The following is a 19,907-nucleotide window of genomic DNA, read 5'->3' as shown; positions in this document are numbered from 1 at the left end:
GAGTGAAACTGATCCCATTCTAGTATTGACTGCCATTTCTCTGACTTTCCTTTTCGTCCTCTAGGGGTCCGAACCCCAGTAAAGTATTACAGCAGCTGCTGGTCCTGCAGCCTGAGCAACAGCTCAGCATTTTCAACACCCTGCGCAACCACCTGAGAGAGAAGGGCATGCTGCCCCCTGCTGTGCTGGAGCAATGAGGGAACGGTCGTCCTATCACAACTGCAGTTATAAACAGTAATGTTTAACTATATTTAGCTATTCACACACGACTGTGGACGTACAAAACACCCCCCAATATGTTCTCCAGCAATTTTGGAGATGTCTTACAACAAAATGAACACACTGCAGCAGACTTTACCTCATGCTTCCACTGCACAAGCAGCTCACTGAACTAAAAACAAAAAAGCTAACAAAAAAAAGGTGGCAGCACCAGACTTGACCGCAAGAGGTCGCTACATTGAACTGTCTCTGAGAAATGTCTTCCAGCAAATAGAAGAAAAATGGAAGCACATGGTAAGTGAATGTAGAGAGCTCCAAAGTTTGATAATAGTTTTTATGCAAAGTGAGATCGTTGCACTGATTCTGAAAGTGATTCTAGTGTAATTTATTAGTGTGATCATTTTTTTAATTGACTTACAGAAGATATAGTCCAGGCAATAACTATAGACTGTGATGTTGGGTTTTGAGATGCTAATGATTAGCCAGGATTAGCATGTTAATGCTTCATTAACAGTGATTTTGATTTTACAGGCAGCACATTGAGCAAAAAAAACAAAACAAAAAAAAACAAAACAAAACAACAAATACAGAGGCATGTTTCTCAAAACCATTACTTCTACTGCTAAAAGTAGCCATTTTCTCTTTTCCTGTTCCTGGTCTGGAACTGTAGTAGCACTGGACTCAGTTAGCATTAGAGCACATACCTCTCTTATGTATTAATGTAAATAGACATAGATTATACTTAAAGAGTTATGGTATAATATATAAAGTGCTTGTGTGACTCACTAGATCTTATACATTTTTGAGATATGAGGAAATATATGCAAACAAACTAGATGTAACTCCTTTCCTGAAACTTAGCATGAGCAAACCTCTGGGGGGAGGAGAGTTTGGAGAATGAATAAGACTTGAACTGATTGTTACTTGGGGTGAAACAGCTATTTTTATGGAAGATTATTTGAAGTGACTGATCTGTGAATAGAATCTTTGCTGTGCTTCCACTACCCCGTCGACCAGTCTTAGTTGCACTGTAGTTAGGCGTGGTGAAGAACTCGCCACAGTGTTTTAAAACATCCTCTTCAGGTTTTATTATCAAACACTGACGTCTTGTGGTAGACTTTGTGTTTAGGATATTTTAAGGTTTGGACGTGCTTCGATGAAGACTGTTTGTTTGAAATCCAGAGCGAAGTAGATGTGCATTACTTTTATTAATCCATCTGTTAGCAATATTGTGTATTGCAGGAACTGATCTAAATATATACATATATATGTATATTAAGAAAATGTGGGTTTGGATTTTCAAGTTAATCTGATTAGCGAAAATCCTTCCTGATTGTTTACCAAAGCACTGTCTTTTTTGCTGTATAAAACCCCAGACTAACAAACTAACAGCTTCACAGGTAACAGACATACAAGTAGTTCTGCACTTTTGTTGTGAATTATCTGAACACTAGGCGTCTCATTTATTTTTGCTAAGTGTCTTCATAATGCAGTCACTTTGATGTGAAATGCTTTATTCTAGAGAAAATTATCAACTCAGATTTTTTTTTACAGTGGTGTCTACAACGCAGATATATATCCATTTTAGTTAATATGCAAAAAGACCACTGAACCAACGTGTCATCTGAGGTTTTATATGAAATGTTAATAATGATAAAACAGAAAAAAGTTTTCTCTGGGGAGTTTTACTTTATAACTCCCTGCATGTATCTCCTCACCATGAATTTATGTTCATATGTACGTTTTAGGCCCAAACCGAGTCTCAAAAAAATTTAAAACAGTGTCTGTGGCGTGAAGCGGCATATCTGTAAGCATTTCCTGTAATAACTACGTGTGATGGCTTTTAGAGGAAACTCTTCGGATGTCTGGTTCCTATCACCACCACTGTGAACAATTCTGACTTGTTAAGTTCCTCTAGAATTGTTCTTTTCAAATCAAACTACTAAAAATGACTTAGTTTACATATTAATGATTTAATCATGCAGAAATTTTGAAAAATGGGTGGAATTCCCCTGTAATAGTCCACTGAAGAATCTGGTTATAACTTTATAAGTTAGAGACATCACATACTGAAATACATGTGAACTGTAGATGTATACCTGTAAATGCTTTTAACTATTCACAGGTTCACCATTTTAGCACTTTTTCAGTTCTTAGGGAAATATCTTCAGTGGGTTTCCCCTGTCCAGTGACCGCAAGTCTAGTAGGGGCTTGGTGGAGTTTGGGACCAGATGTTTGTACAGTGTACTTTAAACCCACCGTCTTTCCCTAATCATTCCTCTCTGCAGTCCGTTTACAGGCGCCCCTTGTTTTTCCTTCAGGTCTGCCGTCTCTTAGGCTTTTTTGTTGAAGCCATGGCTCAACTTGCTCTTGCCATGGAGAGTTCGTAGCCACGTATGAATGTTGCATGTCTAATAGACGTAACCCTGTCAGACCAAAAAGAAAATGCACCAGGTGTCAACAGCTTAAAAGCAAGTGACTGTGCTTGTTATGAAGCTTCCAGACTTGTAATGTTTTCAACTTATGAGTTATTGCACGGTTTATGTTCAGATGTTATTCAAGATGTAATATTGTACAAGCATATACTGTTCAGTAGTTTAACAGCAAATGGGGTTTAGCTTATTTACTCATTATTCTAAAATGTTATGCAATGTTTAAAAAACAGTTGGGATCTCATTGTTTTATTTTTTTGTTTTTTTTAAATAATTATTTAAGACTTTGATTTGCAGATTTGTTTTCTAATGTAAATCTATACATTTTAAACAGGCAATATTTAACAGTTGGTTTTACCATGAATCCTTAAACAAAAATGGTTAGGGGAAATTTAAAGAAATCATAATATATAAACTTGATTTGTTGTTATTATTATTATTATTATTATTATTGGAGGTTAATAAAATATTGTATTTTTTTTTCTTTACAACTCGCTTCTTTTTGTCCTCTTCAGTATCCACCCATCCATAAGATACACACACACACACACACACACAATAAAAACTCAAAGGTATAAGCTGACTCCATCAAGCAGCAGTTTGCAACTTTATTATTCAGAGAATAAACTGATGTGCTGTGTTTTTAGCTGTATATGTTAAATTGACAGTGATATTATTTCACTTGTGACATTCAGATGTCTCTTTTAGACGGAAAAGGAAACATGCTGAAGCACCAAGTAACATAAAACAGTGCTGCAAAAAGTCAGGAAAGGTGACTGAACAACGCTAATTAGATGTGTAACAGATATACAACAGCATCTTCTTGTGGCAGGTACAGTAATCGCACTCTTACAAATACACAGCAGTCATAACCCACAGAGCTCGGATTTTGTACAACCACCTGTGTTTACAAAGGAAGGCGTCGGCTTCCTTATTCCAAACTCCTAACATCTAACATTCCGCCCTTCTGAAGCATGACACAATTACAGACATTGATATGACAATATACAGACAATATAAAAACATGCGTATCATGATGGCTTATGTTTACTTCTAAAGAATGAACAAAAATCGAACCTGAATTTAGGATCTTAGGTAAAGTGCAATGAGTTCTTCACTGAAACATCTAAGGTGCTTGATAGATTTAAGTATCATATCAAATGAAGTGCAAATGTCTATTTTATAAAAAGGACAGGTGTCTATTAGGAATTCTCATGTTCATTTTGTATTTCATGTGCTCTTCAATGTCAGTGGAGCTTCAAGACATCGTGAATCGTAGCATGTTGCCCATTTTCTGATTATGTTTTTGAGAGGGAGTGTGAGGAATCTTATCTAAAGAAATAACTAACCATCATAGTTTCAGAAGCATCACTTTAAGTCTATGGCTCAGAGTTTGCACATCTAGGGAAAAGAGATTATAAGCATATTACAAATTATGCTAAAAGCATTGTTAAAACTGCTTTAAATGGGTAGATGAACAATAGATTATTAGATTTAAATAAGCGCATTTCAAACCTCTAAGAATCTGGCCTATGATTATTTTTGCCCAGTCCAAATCATGATCTACAATGTCTGTGAAAGGGAAAAATACAGAAGTTTGATCATCAGCTCATACTGTAAAGCAGAGGGTAATTTGCTTAATTTAAAGTTTGAATTTTTTCATAGAACAGTAGAGGACAGAAATACTCTCAATAAGCTGATTCATGTGTTTTTATGGAACTAACCTGTATGGAAAGTTAGGAATTATTAAGGATAAGGATAGGTTATAGGTTTAACAGTCTGAATTATTCTTATGTCCTCACATCCTATGAAAGCCAAAAAAAATCGCTGTCCAACATTCGTGTCTGTATTCACAAAATTTCTTAACGCAGTGACTAATATTCTGAGAATTTTGAAGAAATCAAATTCATTCGATAAGATTTTACCAAAAAAAAAACTAAAGTAACAATCAAATATCTCACCAATCTAACTGATGGATAAAAGGCTTGATGGACAGGCTTTAGCAGATTTGATTTTACTGTTTAGGCTAAATTTAATCAAATACTGCAAATTTCATGACAATTTCTGCTTTTGGGTTGGGTTACAGGGTTTTCTTAGCTCAGTGTATGTTAAACACTTTTCAGTCCAATTACTGATGAAACTCCCCATGGCATGCTGTCTGCTCTGACTTAGATAAACGGGTTTTTCAGTTCACAACTTTAGTTTTTTGTAGTTCCACTTGTCTTTTTACTAAAGAAGGCAATGACCTCCTTATTCCAAAGTCCTAACACAGCCATTCAGTGCTGACTTTGTCCATGATAACGTTATCTACATTCCTCCAAACTCACTGAACAGCAAAAAAATCACATTACATGAAATTACAAGCATTTGTAGAGGACTTCAGAGATTTTTTTGTGAATATAGGCCCAGAACCTGCTGGACTTAACCCAGCACTGACCATCTCCTGCTAGGTGACAATGTCATTAAAGGGCAGACGTGAGTCGCCCTCTTCCACTGGCGTGTTTCCAATGTCGGGTCTAGCGGGACAGAAGAGCCACCTAAGCACAGCCAGCGTCACCCGCACCAGCAGCCTGAGCAGCAGGAAAGCAAAGGGGACAGCAATCTGCATCAAGTGAAAGATGGGTGCACTGAAGCGGCTGAGGATGCAGGTGAAGAAGAAAGTCCCTAAAGCTACACAGGGATAGAGAGAGAGTTTGGCGAACATGAAGGCGTGCTCCCGGCCTCCGTAATGCACGTACGGGTGCAGAGTCTCGTGCTCTGAGAAGAGCGCAGTGACCCACAAGGCCAGCTGGAAGAGGCCTGCAAAGAAAATAATGACGCAGCTGATTTGGATGGCCTCCAGCTCATTGCGGGAGCCACTGGGGAACTCGTGGGTCAGCTGGTAGGCCAGCGGTAGACCACCTATGAAGGCTAGGGAAAAGGTGTTGAAGAGGCCCATTAGACGAGTGGCCCGGGTCACATGCAGGAAGAGTGAGTGGTGGACAAACCACAGCAGACCCACAGTGGCGAAGGAGCCAAAATAGGCCAGGTACTCGTGGCCATACTCTTGAAGAGCTGCGAAGAGGCTGCCGCCGAACTCCTTCTGCACAAGGGAAGGGTCTGGCACGTTGTCCTCACTGAAGGGAACAGAGTGGTGGACATTTTGTTAGCATTCTGTTATGTATTATGAATTCTGAACAGACAGGCCTGTGCACAGACATTTTTTAGGGGAAAAAAGGGAACCAAAATATAGAGCATATGACATTCACTCATTCTAAAGAGAGGAGGGAAAGAGGAAAATAAACAGTGTCTTCCCCAAAGCACATTTAAAGGATGGTAATCCTGCCACAGCAGGGAACTGACCCCCAGTATTTACTAGAAATGTGTGAGCTCCACTTTTAAATAGTTCACGTTGCATTGCAAGATCTGTTTGGTTTCCAAAAATCTTGTTTAAAAAGTCATTAATGTCCCTTACTGTCAACATTGGTTGTTCAAAATGTACACATTGGAAGTTTACCCATTTTCAACACTTTGGTGATGTGTGCATGTGTGACAGGTGGGAGTTAACTAAAATCTAGAGGGGGTATACAAGCAATGAAAGCTGTTGAACCCAAGCTGATCCACTAGCTCTTAGGATCTTATATAAAATGTGCACCAATCAAGAGGGCATTTATGCAGTCTGAGGGCAAAATGGCAGGGACTTAAAATTATTCGCTCAATGTTGGACTAATTTTCCTTTAACACAATAACAGCATAGATACAGACCATATGTCTAAGATGAGAAGGGTTGCTACAATGGCGTATACACCGTCACTGAAAGCCTCTACTCGCTCTTTGCTCAGTGGTTCATTCGGGTGATAGGTATAAAACAGCATGGCGTCTGGAGTGTCGTCTGATGGACCTGGAAAAAAAAAAAAAAAAAAATCAGCCAAAGACCAAATTCAGATGAAAAGAAATTACATCTGAGCAAAAATACACACTTGATTCAGTGCTAAATTTCACAACCTATAAAAGCAACCGCAGACATCTACTTACCACCGATGGCTTTGTTCCGAATCCATTTCAAACACTGAGAAATATAGGGCATGAATATGACGATGGCCAGCAGGACATAAGACTGAAAAACAAAAAGCACAGATTCAGGATGGTACAGATTTAAAGTCAATCACACTGCATTACTACTATTACTGTGTTGTGGTTATATACTGTGCCTAATTAAAAATTTGACCAATTTTACACTGTTTTAACCTGTTTATGAGGAAGCAAGTGTTGTGGGTATTAAACTGTCAGAGCTTCAAGATGTCCTGAGGACAAAAAAACCTCCCCTAAATCTAGTAAAAAGAAGGCTGTCTTCTTGGAGAAAAGTTGTTAGGAATGCATGATGCTATCTAGAAGCAGATTGGCATCGGTAGACAGTTGTTTAATAAAAAAAAATCATGGGCATTAGACTGTTGTGTAGATTTGACTGATGATTCAAACCAAAAAAATCCTTTTGATTGATTTCACCCAATTTGCAACTATTTGAATCTAAATGTTTCATTTTTCAAATTCTAAATTTTGTATATGCTGGCATCACAACTGACTGGTGTTTGTGAAAGATATATTCATTGGAATGGGCCTAAATATTATAATGATGTAATCTCTTTTGCTTTAAATGGCCATTGGAAAGTGTGAAATGTAACACTAACCAGTTGAAAAAAGATGAAAGAAAAGATGCTGGCAAAGAAGCACATTAAAGGAACCTTCGTTATAATTTCAAGGATGTGGCGTCTGTAGTAGGCCCGGTTCTCTGACATCTGAATGTGCTCGTTCAGGAGGAAAGGACGGCTAAATCCATAAATGACAATAACTGCCTGTAGGTACATGAGCGAATTTCAGCAAAGTGGGAATATTTTATCCAGCAGCAGCGTTTAAAGCAAAGATTGTAGCTTCCTTACCTGAATGAGGCCAATTACAATGACACAGGCACAGAAAAACACAATGCCAAGAACGTTATTTGGGAATGTCGCCATCAGAGAAAACTGCAAGAGGTACAAAACAATACTGTCAGTCACTCGAGCTTTCTTTCGTATCAGCTTCCTTCTGTTTACCTTTCACTTTTCAGTGAACCTTGTGTTTTGTGGGGAAGTGCTATATGTGATGGTGTAGTGTAAGGTTAAACGGGGAAGTCAATTTTAGTACTTTTAAAATGAACTACCCTTTTCCTCAAAAGCGCATTACTCACTGTGTAAGGCAGAAATGTTATCAGCATCATGCAAGCCTGAAATAGGAGCGACAACAGAAGTAAAAAAACTTGCGTTATAACTTCATTAAAAAAAGGCTTATCTTACATAAATGTTTGGCTATGTTTGTATCTGAAAACTCACCAGATTAAGAAGTGCAAGAGTGTCATCGATGCGCTCAATGACCTGAAACAGCCTAACAATGGAGTGGTTGAAGAAATAAGAAAAAAAAATTTACTAGGTCCATGTACAGTTTGGTGAATGATTTTTTTTAATTGAGCCATACTCACCTTATGTGGGCTGCCCAAGCAACAGTGACTATTAAAAATGTCATCAAGTATACTGCAATCTTAGTGGTGAGGAGCAGCTGAATGCTGTCCTTCAGTTCCTGTGTGGGGAACAACAATAGTTCAATGTCTTTTTTGGATTTTTGCCCAACTGTCATCACTAGACAGCTCAACACACTTGGAGGAGAATGCTAAGCCTAACAACTCTGTAGGGCTGGTTCAACGAGCATTCAACAGGCATGATATCAGAATGCGTCAGCAGGTGCCTTCTGGCATTCAGGTTTTATGCCATTAAGACGTGTGTATGTGTGTGTGTGTGTGTGGGTACACACACACAAATGATCGCTGTTCTTATTTTATGCTCCTTAAAACTTCAGTGTGAATAAGCTGCAGACTAAATATATGTAATCATACATATATCATGTGATATATGTAATCATATCACAGAAGATTGAATTAAAGTGACCGGTTAATGCAGCTGACTTTCCATGTTAAGGGCATATGGACTGGGCGACTGAACAGTGAACAGGATGTTTTAAAAGTTGTATGTTTACATACTTCATTAAAAAAAGGTGAAGAAAATTCAGTTTTATATATTACAGGCCCTTTAAGAGGGTGAAAGAAAGCTGTCCACTGCCTACCTTTTTAAGATTCATTGTGTTATCCTTCTATTTATCTTGGTTATGTTTACCCATGAATTACATTGTCTGTATCTTTTGATTTGCTGTGTTTAGCATTTACTATATAGACATATCTTGATAGGCTGAGATTAGCTTATACTGAAGAGTTGATCATTTTAGAATCGTGTGTGTTTAAGATTAGCCTGGGGACTCATGGATCCTCATGATCTCTCCCTCTCTGTGGCAGTTATGGTCATAAATAACAGGTCACTCTGCCCAAAAAGTAATTAGTTGTACAAAAGAGAATAACGTGTATCGTCTTTCACATCCTACCAATCTATCTACTTAGCAGTGTAAAAAAAATACTTCAAGGTGACTGGACAGAGGCTCCTGGACGATGTACAAGAGACAGGCATAAAAATGGTTAAGCAGAGATATTAAGCAGTCGAGACAGGCTGGATATGCTCGAGGTGACCGGTAGCAGGCCATTATCTGTGTTTTGGGAATAGAGAGAGAGAGAGAGAGAGCTGAAATGCTGAGCAGGCCGAGCGCCATTCGTTTGGTTTATTTCACTTAAAGGCTGGCACCAGAATGAAGACTTGAACAGAATAAGCGTAAATGCCAAACTCAAACTGCTTTTAATTAGCTTCACAGGTCTGAATGGCATCCTTCATTCTATAAATGCCCGCAGAGCTTCAAATAACATCAATTTTGTTGAAAGAACACAACACTAAGACAAGCAGTGCAGGAAAGCAGAATGACTGAGTCATGCTTCAGGCCTTTTCCTCCATGTAGGTTAAAAAAAAGTCTGGAAGCCAAAGTGTCTTTGGCTTCTACAGCAACAATAAGTGTTCCCAGACAGGAATTAAGCCTAGTCCTGGACTCTTGAAAATAAGGTTCTTCAAGGGTTCGTTTATAAAAGGAATAGTTCTACTTATGAACCCTTGGTCACTTAAATGGTTCTTTGCATGGTAAAGCAGTTCTTCAGATTGATGAGGAATGTGTTGTATGCGGTTTCAGGCAGAACCTTTATGAAAATAGTTCAATATAGCACCAAAAAGGCTTCTTCTGTTGTAACTAGTCTGACATTTTAACAGTAGAACCTTTTAGTGCTATACCAGGGGTGTCCAATCTTGTGTGGCTGCACATTTTCATTACAACAGCGCAGGACTGCACAAAATCAGTTGTTTGAAGGCTGAGCAACCGATTAAACAAGTAAAATCAGGCTCATTGGAAGGAAAACTTGTGGCCACACTCACCCTTTTTGGATAAGTTTGGACACCCCTGTGCTATACAGAACCATTCTCATGAACGTTCTATATAGAACCACATACAATATATTCCCTATGAATCTAAACAATTTCCCCATGCAAATAAACATCTCAGCATGAAATGATCAATGGTCCTTCAACGTTCTTTAAGTGTCCATGGTTCTATACACTTCTGTGCACTAAAGAACCATTTGAAGAACCATCAGTCAACCTTTCTTTGAGTGTTCATGGTTCTATACGCTTACATGCACTTTTTCTTTACTAAAGAACCATTGAAGAACCATCAGTCAACCTTTCTTTGAGTGTTCATGGTTCTATACACTTACATGCACTTATTCTTTACTAAAGAACTATTGAGAACCATCAATCCGAAGAATATCATGCAAATAAATATTTCAGCATGAAACGATTGATGGTTCTTCAATGGTTCTTTAGTAAAAAACAGTGGTTGTGTATGAAACTATGAACACTCAAAGAAACATCTGCATGGTGAACTGATTCTTCAGATGGACGTCGACGCTGCTGTATATGGTTTTACACAGAACCTTTTAGAAAAGAGTTCTGCTATTGTCAGTGTCCAGGTGCTATAAAGAAACATTTTCAAAAAGAATCTCTGTAGAACCATATGCAACACATGCTCCGTTTCACCATGCAAATGGTTCTCTGAATGTTCATGGTCCTATACACAACTACGGTCTTTTAAGAGGGACAGTCTCCATTCAGAATGCTGTTCGGTCCAGGACGAGACTAAACTCTTGTCTTTGTCCTCATATTTTGGAAAATGAACCTCGAAATGCCTCAAAATGTGAAGAAGCATTTCCAGAACAAGAATCTTCCAAATATGGATAATAATGGGATGTGGAAATGACCAGCTGACACGTCTTACCTCAGTGTTTTGGAATTTCGTGTGGGCAACAGGTAATATCTGTGAACACATGACACACAGGGGCAGGTCAGCGGACAGAGCCGAGCATCAACCATCAACCATCAACCTCATCACAGGCAGCACAGGACGCTGGTCTTACCATGACGGTGGCTATGATGGAGATGAGAGCGTCGCTGTAGGCTAAGAGGCGGTGAGAGGGCTGGGTGCTCCTCTGTCCGTCTCTCTCGGACGGAGTCAGACTCTCCAGCAGGGAGTTGGAGTCCTTCCTGAACCTGTTTCTCTTCTCCATCTCTTCGTCGTCGTGGTGCTCGATGATTTCGCTTTCATCGTGTTCTCCCATCACGGCGGCGGCGGAGGGTCTCACACACACGGCCAGACGAGCAGCGCAGAACAAACAGAGAATAAACTACTAGCTGGTCGCCAGTGAGATAAACGGCTGCATTCTGCAAGATCCCTGCACGCTTGCTGGTTTTCTCAGTGTCCGGCAGATTTAACACATCTCCCGAGGTCAGTATCCCGATAAACAGAGCCTGGCGCAGGGAAGCACAGAGAGGAGCCCAAAGGAAGTGACACAATGTTTTGACACGTGACGATCACGCGCGCTGGTTCCCTGCGTTGCGCTGCTCGGCCGGCAGATGGCGCTACGAGCACACGGGCAGGTCAGTGGAGCGGCTGCAGGTCGTGTCTGTTTTAATTAACCGGCCGAGTCGATTTACGAGGACAGCTCGATCAGACTTAGCAACATTCGCCCTGCTGGGAACGACATAGAAACCATTAGGTGTTTCTGTTGTTTCATAATGGTTTTGTAATGGGTTTGATTTTTTTGATGGGCGTTTTGCGGGTATGAGAGGCAGATCCTGCCAAAAAGGAAACGAACATGAAAACACACACACACACACACACACACACACACACACACACACACACACACACACACACACACACATACATATATATATATATATATATATATATATATATATATATATATATATATATATATATATACACACACACACACACACACACACACACACATATATATATATATATATATATATATATATATATATACACACACACACACTCACAATCACACACAAATCCATCCATCCATCCATCCATTTTCTTAGCCGCCACACACACAAATGTCAAATGTAAATGCAAACCTCTTTTTGCCATTTCTTTTTCCAAACATCTGTGCAAATTTCCTGCCAAAATTGTCAATGAAATGAAATGCCTTCATTTGCAATTTCATTTTTCACATGAGCAGGAGCCGTTTGTGACAAAAAATAAATAAATAAATGCATAAATTGAAAACGCCTATTTGTCGTCCTGGATGCGCTTTAACTGTCAGGATGAACAGGAAAATGAAAATGAACATCAGCGCCACCTGCTGGAGATTCACTTTTCATTTTCCAGTTTTCTTTTTCTTTTTCTAACTGACCAACATGCAAATATATGTTAATTAGCACTAGGCGGGGCTACGGAGCACATTTTAGGACATCCTCAGCCGTCTAAGGAAAAACACGTCATGTCTCAGATCTGGTGACCAAAAGGCCCCAGAGAAAAGGTATCAGACCAAATGGCCTCAGAAAAAACAGAAAATGTTACACTGGCATTTATATCGAGATACACCATAGTTTTCTAAGTCATACGAACCAGTCTGTGCTCGACCAGGCTTGTGTTTGGTCTGATAACGTTTCTCTGGGGCCGTCTGGTCTGATAACTTTTCTCTGAGGCCGTCTGGTCTGTTAACTTTTCTCTGAGGCCATTTGGTCTGATAACTTTTCTCTGAGGCCGTGTAGTCTGATAACTTTTCTCTGAGGCCGTTTGGTCTGATAACTTTTCTCTGAGGCCGTTTGGTCTGATAACTTTTCTCTGAGGCCGTTTGGTCTGATAACTTTTCTCTGAGGCTGTTTGGTCTGTTAACTTTTCTCTGAGGCCGTCTGGTCTGATACCTTTTCTCTGAGGCCGTCTGGTCTGATACCTTTTCTCTGAGGCCGTCTGGTCTGATAACTTTTCTCTGAGGCCGTTTGGTCTGTTAACTTTTCTCTGAGGCCGTGTGGTCTGATACCTTTTCTCTGAGGCCGTTTGGTCTGATACCTTTTCTCTGAGGCCGTTTGGTCTGATAACTTTTCTCTGAGGCTGTTTGGTCTGTTAACTTTTCTCTGAGGCCGTCTGGTCTGATACCTTTTCTCTGAGGCCGTCTGGTCTGATAACTTTTCTCTGAGGCCGTTTGGTCTGTTAACTTTTCTCTGAGGCCGTGTGGTCTGATACCTTTTCTCTGAGGCCGTTTGGTCTGATACCTTTTCTCTGAGGCCGTTTGGTCTGATAACTTTTCTCTGAGGCCGTCTGGTCTGATAACTTTTCTCTGAGGCTGTCTGGTCTGATAACTTTTCTCTGAGGCCGTCTGGTCTGATAACTTTTCTCTGAGGCCGTTTGGTCTGATACCTTTTCTCTGAGGCCGTTTGGTCTGATAACTTTTCTCTGAGGCCGTGTGGTCTGATAACTTTTCTCTGAGGCTGTCTGGTCTGATAACTTTTCTCTGAGGCCGTCTGGTCTGATAACTTTTCTCTGAGGCCGTTTGGTCTGATACCTTTTCTCTGAGGCCGTTTGGTCTGATACCTTTTCTCTGAGGCCGTTTGGTCTGATAACTTTTCTCTGAGGCCGTGTGGTCTGATAACTTTTCTCTGAGGCTGTCTGGTCTGATAACTTTTCTCTGAGGCCGTCTGGTCTGATAACTTTTCTCTGAGGCCGTTTGGTCTGATAACTTTTCTCTGAGGCCGTTTGGTCTGATAACTTTTCTCTGAGGCCGTTTGGTCTGATAACTTTTCTCTGAGGCTGTTTGGTCTGTTAACTTTTCTCTGAGGCCGTCTGGTCTGATACCTTTTCTCTGAGGCCGTCTGGTCTGATACCTTTTCTCTGAGGCCGTCTGGTCTGATAACTTTTCTCTGAGGCCGTTTGGTCTGTTAACTTTTCTCTGAGGCCGTGTGGTCTGATACCTTTTCTCTGAGGCCGTTTGGTCTGATACCTTTTCTCTGAGGCCGTTTGGTCTGATAACTTTTCTCTGAGGCTGTTTGGTCTGTTAACTTTTCTCTGAGGCCGTCTGGTCTGATACCTTTTCTCTGAGGCCGTCTGGTCTGATAACTTTTCTCTGAGGCCGTTTGGTCTGTTAACTTTTCTCTGAGGCCGTGTGGTCTGATACCTTTTCTCTGAGGCCGTTTGGTCTGATACCTTTTCTCTGAGGCCGTTTGGTCTGATAACTTTTCTCTGAGGCCGTCTGGTCTGATAACTTTTCTCTGAGGCCGTCTGGTCTGATAACTTTTCTCTGAGGCCGTCTGGTCTGATAACTTTTCTCTGAGGCTGTCTGGTCTGATAACTTTTCTCTGAGGCCGTCTGGTCTGATAACTTTTCTCTGAGGCCGTTTGGTCTGATAACTTTTCTCTGAGGCCCTTTGGTCTGATAACTTTTCTCTGAGGCCGTCTGGTCTGATAACTTTTCTCTGAGGCCGTCTGGTCTGATAACTTTTCTCTGAGGCCGTCTGGTCTGATAACTTTTCTCTGAGGCTGTCTGGTCTGATACCTTTTCTCTGAGGCCGTCTGGTCTGATACCTTTTCTCTGAGGCCGTTTGGTCTGATAACTTTTCTCTGAGGCCGTTTGGTCTGATAACTTTTCTCTGGGGCCGTCTGGTCTGATAACTTTTCTCTGAGGCTGTCTGGTCTGATAACTTTTCTCTGAGGCCGTCTGGTCTGATAACTTTTCTCTGAGGCCGTCTGGTCTGATAACTTTTCTCTGAGGCCCTTTGGTCTGATAACTTTTCTCTGAGGCCGTCTGGTCTGATAACTTTTCTCTGAGGCCGTTTGGTCTGATAACTTTTCTCTGGGGCCGTCTGGTCTGATAACTTTTCTCTGAGGCTGTCTGGTCTGATAACTTTTCTCTGAGGCCGTCTGGTCTGATAACTTTTCTCTGAGGCCGTTTGGTCTGATAACTTTTCTCTGAGGCCCTTTGGTCTGATAACTTTTCTCTGAGGCCGTCTGGTCTGATAACTTTTCTCTGAGGCCGTTTGGTCTGATGTTCAGTTTCACCAGATCTGAGTCATGACAATGTTTTTTCTGGAGACTCGAAGTCTTTTATCTTGAGGAATGTTGATGATTCTGATGCAGATGGCTGAGGCTGTCCTAAAATGTACCCCATAGTCCCGCCTAGTGCTAATTAACATATATTTGCATGTTGGTCAGATAGAAAATGAAAAGTGAACCTCCAGCAGGTGGCGCTGATGTTCGTTTTCATTTTCAGTTTCATTCTGACAGTTAAATCACAGACGGTCACTTTGCTGTCGATTTATTTATTTTACATTTTCATTTTAATTTAGTCAAACTTTGCGTTTGGATTTTAGTTTTGACACGTATTCTGCATTTCATGAAGAACAGCCAAAGCAAAGTTTGTGTTTTCTTTCGTCTGTTATCTTTTTCATTTTAGATTTGGCCGTGAAAAACCAGAATAACGACTGAAATGAAATGACAAATAGGCGTTTCAATGTATTTTTATTTTCGTCACAAACGACTCGTGCTCATGTGAAAAATGAAATTGTAAATGAAGGCATTTCATTTTTAATTTTGGCAGGATATTTGCGCAGATTTTTGGAAAAAGAAATGGCAAGAAGAGGTTTGCATTTACATTTTATTGTTTTCATTTTCATTTCCTTTTTGGCAGGATTTGCCTCCATAGGTACGGGAAATAGTGCTCTCTATTAGAAAACTATTATGCTGATTCCCATTAGAAAGCAAAACCATTAGGCTTTAATCCTAATGTTTTTTAATAGTCCTTTTTCATGTTCCTGATGGCCTTATATTCTAGGTTGAATCAGGAGTGTTTGATGAAGCAGGACGCTGCTCTGCAGAGCTGTGATCTGGAAGGAACCCAGTTTAATGCACCTATGCTGTATTCAGCCCCAAAAAACGTAGCTAAGAGTTTACTTGAGTGGAAACAGGGGTGCACCGGACGCTGTTGTGTTATGCAAGCATTGTAGCTATGGCAGCTGTGGGGGTCATTCTTAGCATTCTTTTTCAAGAATTTTTGGAGCCTGATACAGACTTACTTCAACATACGGCTTCTAACGTCTTCCGTTGTTGGCCGCCACATTGTAGAGGACTTTATTAGAATCCATTGTGTGCACTGTCTTTTTAATATGGTGGGGCTACGTCACTAATGATTGGGCAAAACTTTAACTTGCCCATCAAACGAGAGAAACGCACCTCAGAGACTGTTGCGCTCCAATTAGACAAAACGTTGTTCAACTCAGAAACCATAGCAAAATGTTGCACTACATTTTGAGATTGAATATGATCGTGATCTACCCAACGACTGTGTCCAAAATAGCAGGCAACCTTTTGCAACTTGCAGCTCACACAAAGTACCACGGAAGCTTCTGTGGCTCACTAGATTTATCTGATCAGATTGTCTTTTTTCTGACTCAGCTAATAAGAGCTGATCTTCTTTGACAGCTGCTGAGCGTTGGATGTCAGGCTGAAGAGAGAAAAGCTGCAACAGAGGTCTGGCTCAGTTTGACAGGTTTAGGTATATATTCCTGCTGTCTAGTCTCCAAGTGGTTGCACAGCTTATTTGGTAAAGATACATTTGGAAAGACCTGTGAACAAACAGCACTGGGCAGTAGTTGTTTTCAGTTCTCACACATGTGAAGCTGTGATAAATGAGTTCCATACTTCTTCTTCTTCTTCTTTCGGCTGCTCCCTTTAGGGGTCGCCACAGCGGATCATCTGCCTCCATCTTGCCCTATCCACTGCCTCCTCTACTTTTACAGCAACCATCTCCATGTCCACCTTCACTACATCCATAAACCTTCTCTGAGGTCTACCTCTTCTCCTTCTACCCGGCAGCTCCATCTCCAACATTCTTTGACCAATATAAATGAGTTCCATACAATTTTACAAAATGTTGACCTGCACTGAAAATAAAAACTGAACTAGCTAGCATACTGCCAGAACATCACAGAGCTTATAAATGTGATGTTTTATTTTTGCAAATAATCAACGGTTTTGTGGTTAAGAAAAAACTGATGGCTAATAGTCCCCTAGTAGTATCACCATTGCCCACTGGGGGTCGCAGCCCACAAGTTGAAAACCACAGGCATACTGTGTACTGTATACTGTACCATGCTGTACCAGTACAGTGTACGTACGGGGTGGGGGTCTTCATTTTACTGCTTGTTTCAAAATTGGGTTTTAACAAGCCCAGGTCCACTTGGCCGCATTATTTCCCCTTGCAGGAGTCCCAGACAGTATTTTAATAGCTGTTCCATTACTTTGTTAAGCTAAGTTTGACTGAATCTTGTATTCAGAATTTTCCACCTCAAAGAAAATGCCCCACCCAGCTGGGAATTCCTATTTGGAAAGTCATGGTGTTCTCAACTCTGCGCTCAGCATGAGTCAAATCAACATGGCTGCTCACACCATCAATAGCAATAAAGATCTACTATTTTCCCTAGTCAAAATACAGACATAGTAAGTGGCTACATCTACAACACTGACAGTAATTTTGAGAAGGTAAATCCACCATAACTGTAAAAGATATCACTTATATCACTAACACTAGCTGGCTTGTTGCTAACAATACTCACATTCCTGGAAGTGTCTGTGATTTTCTCACTTTGTAGCTTGAATGCGTGGAGGTTGAGTGGCACAATTCACAAAATTACAGCATAATATAACACATTGTAACAGGGCTCATCATGATGTAAGTTTGATATAAGCTAGTATTAAACCTAATGTAACAGTGTAAACAAATCAAAACTCACCTTTCACACTCCAGTCCATACAGTCCAGTACATTTGATGTAACAAAATATATTTATCATCATATCATATTATATGTCCACTTATTCAACTTGCAGCTGTTTGGTCCTGTAAATGCATGCTAAAGTGTAAGTTTGTATAAGTTATTATTTTTCAGCCCTGGCTGCTTTTTGAATGCTGCATAATACAGGGCAGCCCATCAGAACAGAAGTCATTTACATCCATTCACATACATCTGCTTTAATGACACATGAAATAAAAACAGTTTGTTTAATTCTATGGGGTAAAGACATGCTAATGTAAAAATGAATGATGATACATAAGCCCACACAAAAGTCACAAAATAAATGCATGAAAAACCTCTTAGAATTTGATTATATTTTCTATCTGTCGACTGTATTCTGGTTTCTGTTGTGTGCTCATGGTCTGTGCATTCCAGACCATGTTGTACATGGAGAGGATGGAAATAAATTTGTAAGTGGAGCAGATGGATATAAAGTTGACCAGTAATCATAGTGGCCTGGTATGAAAATCAGATGGGTAAATTAATTGAATATCCCATCACTAGTAGTAGGTCACTGTTTCACCTTGTAATGTAGGGACCAAACACAGGAGCCTTTTATTCTGCATACTTGTCTAAATGAGCCTGCTGGGAGTCAGATACAAGCAGCAGGCTCAGATCAACCTGTGTGAAGGGGGCTGGAGGCTGGAGTGGCTAGACAGACAGACATGGCCTCAGGCTACAGCCAGACAGACTTCAGTCTTAAACCACCTTATACATCAGAATGTGGTGCTTATTTATCAATTGACTTGATGCTTTTAGTATAAATATTGTAGGAGTTGTTGATTTTATATATTTTGCTTATGGTTTCTGGCTCATTACTATCAGTTGCTCAAATTGAAAGGAGAATTAGCTTTAACTCACATTGATCCCAGTAGATAGTGGAGAGTGGTTTGCAGCAGATGACGGCTTGAATTAGCATGACCGTCTAGGTTGGCATAAACTTGATCCTAGATTGGTGTATTTACAAAAATAAAACTGCTGTTCATTTGTGGAGCATCTCACTGTAGTGACATTTTACTGATGTATGTGTGTGATTATATTGTGAGTACCTGTAATGATCATTACAAAATGACTGAGCCTGTCACAACTAGGCTCTTACCATCAGATGCGAACTTGTCAAAAGTAAACAGCTAACATGCACACGCTTGGAGAATCACTATAAATATCAATGGTATTAGCAGGTAATTGCATAAAAGAACCATGTCGAAATGGGGAGATTAATATTAAGCCACATATTTAGTGCCAGTTATGTGTTAATTATATATTGTATGCATAATTCTATTTGCATAATTATGTACCAAATACATCCTGGATCTTGCTTGTGGCTGTCATTTTTTCACTTCAGAGGTAAATTCCAGTGGAGACATAACATTTGTTTCCATAGCAAAACTGATAAACCTGTTTAGTTCAGAATTGATGAACATTCATGATTTAAGTGCCACTTCAGAAAAAAAAACACTTTGCTGACACAATCTGATTTTTCTTTATTGTATTTGTACAGTACTATGCAAAAGTCAGACTTCCCTTTCATTTATTACATTTTCAGCCAAAACGGCCCAGTTGTTTATTTTTCAGTATAAAAAAAAAATAAGAAAAACAGAAAAGTGACACAAAACTATAACATCAAATGTATGAGTATCCTTTTGATCTAAAAACTGACAAGTGACAGCTGTGTCTTCCCAACTAAGACTGTTTGCAGAGGAGTCACTTACATCATCTTGACTTTCAAAACATTCACATAAGCACTACAAAACACGCCTTAGCTGCTCTGCAAAAAAGTCAAAGGAAAACGTCTAATGTCTGTTTAATTTATTGTATTTATTGTTTGTAGTTAATTTTTTTGTTTGCACACTACGTCTGCACCTTCGCACTTTGTACTTTTTGTTCCTTGTTATTTCTGGAGGAACTGGAGGAACGTCATTTCACTCCACTGTGTACTTGTACATAGATGGAAGGACAATAAAAGCCTCTTGACTTGAGATGTGAAAATCTCCCAAGGAGTTTCAATGCTATGGGTCTGAAAGGCTGTGTGGTTGTCAAGAAACTGTTACAGAGAAAAGAAACGAAACAAAAAAGGAAAAAAATTGCAAAGCAGTCAAGGAAGCAGCTGGTC

At 40.0% G+C, this 19,907-nt stretch overlaps 2 protein-coding genes across 2 annotated transcripts in view; one reads left to right on the top strand and one right to left on the bottom strand.

The window, feature by feature from the left end:
• The window catches only part of cds1 (CDP-diacylglycerol synthase (phosphatidate cytidylyltransferase) 1), a 45,257-nt gene extending 44,406 nt beyond the window's left edge, over positions 1-851 (top strand). Inside the window, exon 13 of the mRNA XM_017705124.2 lies at positions 65-851. Within this exon, the coding sequence (XP_017560613.1) occupies positions 65-197 (133 nt within the window). The 3' untranslated portion in view covers positions 198-851. The remainder of the gene's footprint in view (positions 1-64) is intronic.
• A 2,375-nt stretch (positions 852-3,226) lies between these two features.
• Positions 3,227-11,484, bottom strand: tmem175 (transmembrane protein 175). The gene is made up of 10 exons (XM_017705125.2): positions 11,056-11,484; positions 10,917-10,955; positions 8,143-8,240; positions 7,997-8,048; positions 7,855-7,890; positions 7,568-7,651; positions 7,319-7,483; positions 6,666-6,747; positions 6,396-6,531; positions 3,227-5,767 (listed from the first exon to the last, which is right to left on the bottom strand). Exons 1-10 carry the CDS (start codon positions 11,254-11,256, stop codon positions 5,098-5,100), a joined length of 1,563 nt encoding a protein of 520 aa, XP_017560614.2. The 5' UTR covers positions 11,257-11,484; the 3' UTR covers positions 3,227-5,097.
• Positions 11,485-19,907: the final 8,423 nt, after the last annotated feature.

Source organism: Pygocentrus nattereri, chromosome 20 (genome assembly GCF_015220715.1).
Source record: "Pygocentrus nattereri isolate fPygNat1 chromosome 20, fPygNat1.pri, whole genome shotgun sequence".
Lineage (NCBI taxonomy): Eukaryota > Metazoa > Chordata > Actinopteri > Characiformes > Serrasalmidae > Pygocentrus > Pygocentrus nattereri.
This window is presented reverse-complemented; position numbering and strand designations above follow the sequence as displayed.